Source organism: Balaenoptera acutorostrata, chromosome 7 (assembly GCF_949987535.1).
Source record: "Balaenoptera acutorostrata chromosome 7, mBalAcu1.1, whole genome shotgun sequence".
Lineage (NCBI taxonomy): Eukaryota > Metazoa > Chordata > Mammalia > Artiodactyla > Balaenopteridae > Balaenoptera > Balaenoptera acutorostrata.
The window spans coordinates 92,799,932-92,810,002 of NC_080070.1; the positions used below are offsets into that span (position 1 = coordinate 92,799,932).

Below are 10,071 nucleotides of genomic sequence, written 5' to 3' on the forward strand. Positions count from 1 at the left end.
TCTCCCTTGTTTTCAAGACACCCCATGTTTCTCTCTCCGAGCCTTTGTGCTGTGGTTCCCAGTGTTATGTTGTACCTTTCTTCCTCTGTATTTTATGCCTGGAAAACCTTTCATTCTTTAAATACCAACTGGAATATCTCCTCTTTTTGGAAACCCTCCCTGTTCCTTTACCTCTAGCCTCCTAGAATAGAGGAAGAAAATCCATTTTTTTTAACCATAACCAAATCACAGTGGCATTAAATTAGAATAGACACAACTTGAAACTGAAGTTTTTTTAAATTAAGTCAATTCTTAACAAGCATGAAGTTTATATCCTTTGATATATATATATGACTTTAGATACCAGGTAGAAGATGGCCTAAAGTTCTCTTTTAGTGTATCTTTCTTTCAAGGAGTAACTCATCAATTTTTATAAATATTTATGTTGATAATTGTAGGGTAGCTGTCCTGGGTGTGTAGTACCGAAATAGATTTATGAAACTCACCAGAATATTAAAGCTGATTGTGCAATATGAAGACTTAATGAAGGCTGTAAAACTTGGGGGGGGGTGTGTTTTATTTTCTTTATTATAGAAAATGTTCCAAGAATCTACATCTTTGAACTAATTAGAGGATCTTTGCAAATCTCATTACTCGAGGAAAAAAAAAGGCAAATACTTTTCAATTTATTCTTATTCAAAGGAGACTTCCTTTGGAAGTCTCCATCCTTGGAGAAGCAGGTGAAACTGTTTTTCATCAGATCATAGTAGTATAAACTTTTTTTTAAAAAGTACTTTTCCTTTTAAATCCAAGTTCTTAGTAACAACAGCTGTTTAGCTATTCTTCCAAAACTCACAGAGAGGAATAGAGATTCAAACTCGATATATATTCTTAACCTCCTGTGTGGTACAGGCCATAAATAACTGTGGTCTTAGTCTGGGAATCTTATTCTATTACCCTCTGAAGCACTGAACATCTGTACGCTTTGGAAATGTAAATTGTGAATAGTTGTACTTTTTTCCATGTGTCTGCCAAAAAATAATGGATTTACAGATTTTGGATACATCAAGTAAATATTCTAGTATTTATTATTCTCTACAAATATTTTATAATTTCCTAGATCTGTCTTGCAAAATTGTTTTGATTTTATAAATAAATGTTATATTGTTGGTCTTAAGCTGAACAAACAAATTACTCAAACTCAGTTATACTCTAAGTTAATATATCAGAACTACATAATGGTAACGAAAGAAGGGAATAGCGCATAAATATTATATATGGTTACCACCAGATGGTTTTCAGATTTTAAATAAAAACTCAAATTTGCAGTTTTCATAATCAAACACTGAATTTAAAATAGGTCTAATTATCCTATATTTGTAGCACATACTTTCTCTCACAAGGATAGACACACACACACACGTGAACATATGTGTTGGGAATGGATCTTCGTGTGTAGTGACAGCGTTCCTCATATAAAAATAAAGTTGCTTTCATAAAATTGTAATCACATTATGAAAAAAAGTTCTAATGCTATAATCATCAAATATCATCCTTCTGATAAAAGGATTACTCGTTTTATTCTAGTTGGGTTAATGTCTACATTTTTCTCTCAATGTGTTTAACAAATGGAGCCATAGGTTTTGCATTAATTGGCAGGCACCCTTTCTGCACAGACGTTACTTGTTTCTCTTTTCTCTTTCTCTTAGAAATAAACATATCTGTGGAGGATCATTGATAAAGGAAAGTTGGATTCTTACTGCAAGACAGTGTTTCCCTTCTCGGTAAAGTATTTCTGAAACCAATATTTGTTTTGAGCATTTAAAAATATGTATGGCTTCCACTTAGCTTTTAGGCTTAGAATGTGTATTCATTTAACAGAGATTCACCAGCATAGGGTGAACAAATTAATTTCTTTTTTTAGATTTAGCTTATAAAATTTACCTTGACTTAATTGATACTTACTTATGGGTACTACTTCTGTTCACCTCTTTCCACGATTGGCACTACTCTCATTTGAGGAAAAATTTTGCTAGAATTATGTTAATAATTTTTACCCCAACCTCCTTCTTGCACTGTATATTTCTAGATATTCTTTTTCTGAATTATCAACAAACTTCTCTCAATCCTCACTTCTTTCTTATGTAGAACCAGCCTCAGAATAATACTGAGAATAATTTTCAGTGGAAATTAGCCTAAGGAAAAGATAAGGAGGTAGCATTTGTAAGCTTACTCCTTGATTCCCATTAAGGTCACATTGATTTTGTTAGTATAAATATTCAATCCCTGTAAAAAAAATATATATATATATTCAATCCCTATTAACAAACCAAACACACACATTTGAGATAAAAAGGAAAATTTGCAATAAATTATAACTCATGTAATGTGCTTTACCTGAAAATGTCTCATAAATGACCTATTCTCTAGCAAGAATAAGCAAGTTTTCGAAAAAAAAAAAGCCATTTAGAATTTCAGCAATTTAAAGGTTCTTCCTGCTTATATGTTCTTGTAGTATTCAGAATCTCCCGTAACAAATGTGTTGCTCTTTATTATATTTTAAAGTTTAAATTTAGGTTATTTATCTGCCCTTATAAGCTAATATAACAATATATGTGATTAATATTACATATTTTAAAGTTATATTTTATATGTTAATTTTTTACTTAGAAACAAAGACTTGAAAGATTATGAAGCTTGGCTTGGAATTCATGATGTCCATGGAAGAGGAGATGAGAAACGCAAACAGGTTCTAAATGTTACCCAACTGGTATATGGGCCGGAAGGATCAGATCTGGTATTACTGAAGCTTGCTAGGTGAGTTCCTTTAGATAGTTTCATATTTTTAACATAGAATGGAATTGTTGAAGCTTTTTCTTCAACTATGTTCTTATTCTTTCTCTCTCATGTAGATGTATTATAAAAGCATATGTCACATGGTGTGTGTGTGTGTGTGTGTGTGCGTGTGTGTGTGTGTGTGTGTACAGAGGCAGAGAGAGGGGCATTTTCAAATTTTTCAAAAGTGAATAAATGAAATTGGACCAACAGTATGATCAGCCTGCTCTAAAACCAAAGGTTAGTGAGCAATTATATGATAACTTTAACAGGTAAAATAATGATTAAAAAAATAGCAGTAACCATTTATTCTTAAATATTTGTAAGTAAATATTCATTTCTCTACTACCTACTCCGAAGCAAAATTGTTTATTCTCTCTAAATGAATCATATTAAGCATTCACACTACATTTTAGTATGTTAATTTTGTGTTGAATCCAATCAAGGTTACTTACCATTATATTTTCTCTTTTCAGGCCTGCTGTTCTGGATGATTTTGTTAGTACAATTGATTTACCTAATTATGGGTGCACAATTCCTGAAAAAACCACTTGCAGTGTTTATGGCTGGGGCTACACTGGATGTAAGCTATTTTTAGAAAGATAAGGCAATATCATATGTATTTTGTAAAAATATTTTATATTTGTTTATTTTTCTTACCTTACCCTGTGCTCATTAACTGTACATATTTTGCGCCATTCTAGTGATCAACTCGGACGGTCTATTACGAGTAGCACATCTCTATATTATGGGGAATGAGAAATGCAGCCAATATCATCAAGGGAAGGTGACTCTGAATGAGTCTGAAATATGTGCTGGGGCTGAAAATATTGTATCAGGACCATGCGAGGTAAAAACGGAGATTTTTACATAAGGAGTATGTGATAGATAGCATAGTTTCTTGTGTTTGTATTTTCTATTTTTCTCAAATGAGAATCATTGTACACCAACCTGTTCTAAGAGAGAGGAATTGAAAAAGATAACCCTTATTATCCTTGTACATTTTTTTAGCTAAATAGTGAAGCAATCCATGTTTCATTAGCAGCAAACGAAGATGACATTTGTCTCTCAAAAAACAAGAAAATAATACAGCCAAAACTCTAAGAGAAAGCTGTTCAAATTATAAGTATCCAATATGCAGTTTGATACAATAGCTTGCATTTTTCTAATGTTTTTCTAAATGTATCTGATCTTCCCAAATTCTAACTTAACTCTATTAATTTTAGTAAGAGAGACATGCCTGCTTTTAAACTTTTAAATATGTTTTTGGTTAAGCCAGTGTGTGTGTGTGTATGTGAGTGTGTGTGTTTAAACAAATTCTATTTAAAAAACCAAAAGGTCAAAGTTTATGATTTTAAGAGCTTGGACATTTTCATTTGTTAAGCAACTGTTCTTTCCACTTGGCAGTGTTCCTATCCCTATTTCACATAGACAAGCTGTTAAACTGTTATTTTTGATGTGTTTAAGTTAATGAATTTTAAAAATTGCATTAAAATAATACAATTAAAAACTGATTATGTGTTTATAACCACTTTCAAATTTGGTGTTTTTTCCAGTAAATCAGTATCACTAAGATTTTCATCACAAATGAAAATCTACTAGGAGAAAGAATTATTTATTTATCTATAAATATATCTATCTATTTGTTTACTTATTACTGAGTTCTGTAAACACAAAGTTTTGAGCTAGACCAGATCTTTGAGATATTTACAAAGCTTGCACTTATCCCAGCCCTACTGCCATTACTACTTTGACATCTGCTCTTCAGGAATAGCCTGTAATCTGGTTTGTCATCTATACATTCTTAGATTCCTAACTTTAGCACTGAAAAATTTATCACATATTTGTTATTTTTATCTATATTTACAGTCAATCAAATTGATTCAGCCACTTCTCAAAAATGCACTCATCCTCCAGAATTTTTTTTTTTACATCACTGATATTTGAAACAGGGTATTATAATCACCAAACCAGGGAAATCTAGACACCTAAAAATGAAATCTCCTAAACATTTGTATAATAGCAATAGCATCACATTTAGTGAAAGTCCCTCAAAATCAATTCTCAAAATGAATTGATCTGAAGAGTTCATATCAGTAATCACTGGTGCATTAATTTACAAACCAGATTAACACCCGTGGCAGAGTTTATATGAAGTCTCTTTGAATAAACTATTTTCCTTAGTGTTTTATCTTCTATTTCACCCCCACCTTGATTTTCTCTGTCGTAGAATGTTAATAGCTCTCTTCTTTCCACCTGTATTACAGAACTAAATTTTGCAGTAGTTTAGTTTTATCTCATCACATCACTACTGGGGGAAAATTACGATAGTCGGAAGCACTCTTCTAAATACAAAGATGCCAAAAATTAGTCACTGCAATCCTAGGAAGGCTACATGGCACAAAAAAGTGATGCAGCATTTTTTAATGATCATATATAACAATGTGTATAAACATATGTATATAAAAATATACACACGAATCACTTTATCAATCTATTCATCTTTCATCTATCTATCACCTATCTATATATGATGATACAACAGGATTACCATACAAGAAATGCCATGATATCACAGACTACCTTCCACAAAGGGGAAAAAAATATAAGTATAACTATATTCACTACTAACACTAAGTGGAGAAACATTCCTTCTTTCTGCCTGGAAAAGCAATTTCCACATAGTAAACAGAATTATTTTACCACCTACAAGTTTTTATTTAACTGTTAAAATCATTCTGGGGGCAGGATTGAGGGAAAGGAAAAAAATTAGAAATAAGAGAAAACTTAATGTGGGTTAATCATTAAAACTGTATGATTACAGGTGAGTTTTTGGATACGTGTATTTTTCTACATTTTCCAAATTTTCTATATTGAACATACTTTGAACATCAGAAGAAAGTCAAAATAAATATGAAATCTATCTTCTTAAAGAGCTATCAATGGTCATGTGTCAATTAGTCTGCATTCAACAAAGGCAAAAACCACTTTAAAACATGAGTGACTATTTTAGAAAAGACAAGTCATACTTAAACGATAACTACACATGATAGAACACTTTGAACTTTTGTACTTATCTCAGTCCAACAGAAAGACAACCGTGGTCTAGTACATCAATTTTATGTCTTCATATTTCAATTGAAGTCATTCTCTTTTTTTGCACATATGTATATTTGAGATATAAATCGATACAGGAAATGTTCATGAATTGTCAATTTTTATTTCTAAAATAATACTTTGTTGTTGTTATTGTTGCATGTCTTCTTCCTAGGGAGATTATGGTGGCCCACTGGTTTGTGAACAACATAAAATGAGAATGGTTCTTGGTGTCATCGTTCCTGGTCGTGGATGTGCCATTCCAAATCGTCCTGGTATTTTTGTCCGAGTGGCATATTATGCAAAATGGATACACAAAATTATATTAACGTATAAGGTACCACAGTCGTAGCTGATGTAACTGTGTCTGAAGCTTCCAATAATACAACTCTCCTTTACATGAAGATTTCAGAGAACATGGAATTAAAATGTAACTTAAAAAATCCCAAGACAACTACTTGAGTGTCATGTTTGTTAAGATACTCACTAATATTTATGGGTGTTTTCTGTTGTTTTGTTTGTCAGTGTTATTTTGTAAATGTTGAAGTGAATTAAGGTACATGCAAGTGTAGTAACATATCTCCTGAAGATACTTGAATGGATTAAAAAATGCAAAGGTATAATTGCTGGATGCTAAAGATATAATGGAAAAGATCAACTAATCTCTCTCGGCTGCTTTCCAAGGTTAGTTTCTCAATAATAAATAAGCCATAAGTTAAACATTATTTCAACCTCACAAAAACAATTTATATCTTGTGTCCTTAAATTGTAACTCTATATTAAATTATATTACCTTTAATATGCCATACATTATATTTCATTCATTTCTCCTCACCATGTATCCTGTAATACTGGTACATATACTCTTTACAAAAGCATATACCTATACACAAATGCCTGGGTACACATGTGCATGCACTACAGTTCAAATTGTAGTGTATCTAATATAACCCCTAAATGTTCTGAAATTGTGTACTTATAGTTTTTCCTTAAGAAAAATGTAAAAATTTCTAAAGACCAGTAGAAATATTAAGGAAAGGTGCAAGATAGAAGTGACTAGATCATCCTCCATCCATAATCTGCAGATGACCTCTACTGGTTGGCATGTGAGGTGTGGTCATGACCTACGAAATTAAATAACACCTAACATAGGTTCTTACATATATTTATCATCCAAGTTATTTTACGTAGTTTCTAATTCTTAAAGAGAAGAGGCTAATATGTGTATTAGTATTATTTCTTTCCTTCAAATTTAGGGACAATTATTTATGCAAGATGTTTTTAGATCTTTTTTCCTAAAGTATTTAAAAAATTCTGAGATGACTAATTGAAGTTTAAAAGGGTTTTGGTCTTTAAAATGTATTTAAATATGTTAACTCTAAGACTTGCTGCTGTGATTGGCTTCTATCTCACCTTCTTTAAATTAAAAACAATATTTAAGAGGAAAATTTCCATGTCTCCAAAATTTGTAAATAGCTTTTTATCAAATTATGCATTAAAATATATATTGAAGAAAGAAGTCAAAATACTTTTCTCTACCTGGAAGTCTTTTAGCCTAATAAAACTTTAGTCAAGTAAAGGAAAAAAATGTAAAAGGAAAGGAAAGGAACTAGCTTGTCTAAACTCTGTATTCAGTTATTTTTTAAAGTACAGTTAAATCTGCTGAATGAGATATTTTATCAAAAAATCTTAATTTTATCTTTATTTTACATAGATCTTTCCTATTGCATGGGAAATATTCAGATTTTGTATTCTGTATGATAACAACCAAATCATACTTATTGTTGTATTAGTCATGATTAGCTAAAGATCATGTATTTGCCAAGAAATGAAATAACGAAGAGCAATAGGAGAGGTTCTGAATTTTCACAAAATATTCCTGTATAAAAGTTCTCTAAAAATAATTATTTGAATATTTTGAATCTAGTATTTCCATTTCTCTAATTTGTTTCTTTTGGATGGTCTCAATCAAGGCCAGGGATTCAAATGATGCTCTAAAAGCTCCATAAGATAATGTTCCATCTTGAGTAAAACGGTTTTCACTTTACTCAAGAGCTTAGTCCACAGAGTATAGGGCAGCAAATCCAGAAATGTTTTTCCAAATTATGCCATTTTATTTATTTATTTTCTGTAATAAGATCTGTGCTGGTATCAAGAAACAGTGAAAGCAAAGAGAGATCCAACAAGTTGCTAGTCCATACCGGCTTATCTGATTGTATTTCTCTCTCCCTTGTGTAATATACCATTATAATCAATATACAGAAATTTCAAAGGCATATTGTCTAAATATTAAAGTATTTTTCAGTTTCTTCTTGCTAAATGGCAAAATTTTATTGTCACATATTAATGATATTTGTAAAACATTTACTGAATTGTAAGTCTTTTAAATACTCACATTTTAAAATATTTCTTTTATGTCTTTTCCTCTAAATTTCCACAGAGAGATAGGGATGGCCTAGATACAAAATGAAGCTAACTTTATAGACATTTTGAACTCAGTGTTTTCCATTTTATTAAAGGGTAAAAACAAGACCACCAACAAACCATCAGACATGTGTAAAATGCAGTTCTTTCTTTGAGAGTTTCCTTTTAATAGGAGGAGATTGATGGAATTGATAATAAAAGCAAGATGAACAAGACCCATGTTATTTTAGGTGGTACAACAGGGAATAATCATGTCATTTTTCTCTGGTGAAAGATACTATTTCCTGGGCATTCTTTTCTTAATAAACTACAAAAAAAATTTTAAAAATCCAATTTATCTAAAAATCCATTTCGAGTCACGGAAAAAAGATCTTTCAAATGAGAAGTTTTCAACGTTATTTTTATTTTGGCTGTTTGAATAATGGTTATATGCTGTTATAATTGTGGACATTTTCTTATGTCTACCAGGAATAGTAATGTAAAATTAAAATATTTGTCATAATGCCTCTGCCGTGCAGAAGGGATGATAATCCTTTTGTATACTTCTTTAATTTTATTGTAAAATGTGTAATGACTTTTACCTATCTGCTGTGGGCAGGTCCTCAGTACAATGGTTTATATTGAGTCAATCTCTAGTATTAACAGGCTCTTGCTTGCTATCTAAGTGTTTCAAACTATGGGAAATGTGAGACACTGGAAGGCAAGAAAAATAACAATAATGACATGTGATAGCAAAATTGTATTTCACTTATTCCTGTGAATATTTCTTGTTGGTACCAATGGTACTGTACAAAGTGAATGTTATAGCCACAACATTCTCTTGGAAAAAACACTGTCAAGAAATAAGAAATTGCTGTCAGGAATTTTCTTGCCGTTTGTAAACATTTTTTAAAATGAAATAATGGTTTTTCAATATAGGGATCATGAGGTAAAGAATTTTAGTAAACTCTCATACTAAAAAACTTTTAAATTGACTTGGTCCAAAAAAGAACTACTTTCAATCAATTATATCCCATATTTATAGACAAACTCATTTGAGAAATAAAGTTATTTTAAATGAGATATAGTCTTTATGTGAATAAATTACTTTTCACTATAAAATCCAATAAGAATTTATCTTTCAATATTCAACTGAATTTTCAGCTAAGAATTTACTAATACAAAAAAAAAATGTTAAAATTCTCTGGACCCTGAAAATCTTGACAGTGTAATTTTAAGTAGGTTCATTTCCATTTGCACAGAAAGTTTCTGTCTTTAGGAAACTGAAAATGGAATACTGTGGATGTTATGACTGTTTGTCTTGTGTGTAAATAGGAAATAGATAATCTGCCTATTGAGTGGTATAGCTGGATGCTTACCCAAAAGGGGAACACTGTGGTTATGACGTGTATATACATTTTCTGTAGTTAATAAAGTTGTTATTTTTATAACCATGATTATATTATTATTAATAATAATAAAATATTTTATCAAAATGCTCTCTTTTTCTTATTTTAGTTATATACATGGATATATTTGAATCTGCTCTAGGGCCTAATGCAGAAAACAACAACAATGATCTCATTGACAGAAATTACATATACTTTGTTGCAAGAAATGCCATGTAACCTGTCTGTAGAACTAAGACAAAAAAATATTATTCTATTCCAACTTGTATCTATGGTAATATCAGTGGTCTTCAGTAAACTATTAATCTCTATGCACTTCAATTTCTCCCACTGCAAAATATAATTATTC

The 10,071-nt window shown here is 30.9% G+C and overlaps 1 protein-coding gene across 3 annotated transcripts in view; it reads left to right on the forward strand.

The window, feature by feature from the left end:
- HGF (hepatocyte growth factor) overlaps positions 1-9,778 on the forward strand; it is an 82,924-nt gene extending 73,146 nt beyond the window's left edge. For all 3 annotated transcript variants that reach the window (XM_007178948.2, XM_007178949.2, XM_057550388.1), the window contains 5 exons: positions 1,689-1,763; positions 2,650-2,796; positions 3,291-3,397; positions 3,519-3,664; positions 6,086-9,778. In XM_007178948.2, coding sequence (XP_007179010.1) covers positions 1,689-1,763; positions 2,650-2,796; positions 3,291-3,397; positions 3,519-3,664; positions 6,086-6,262 — 652 coding nt within the window. In that variant the 3' untranslated portion in view covers positions 6,263-9,778. The remainder of the gene's footprint in view (positions 1-1,688; positions 1,764-2,649; positions 2,797-3,290; positions 3,398-3,518; positions 3,665-6,085) is intronic.
- The last annotated feature ends 293 nt before the right edge of the window (positions 9,779-10,071 follow it).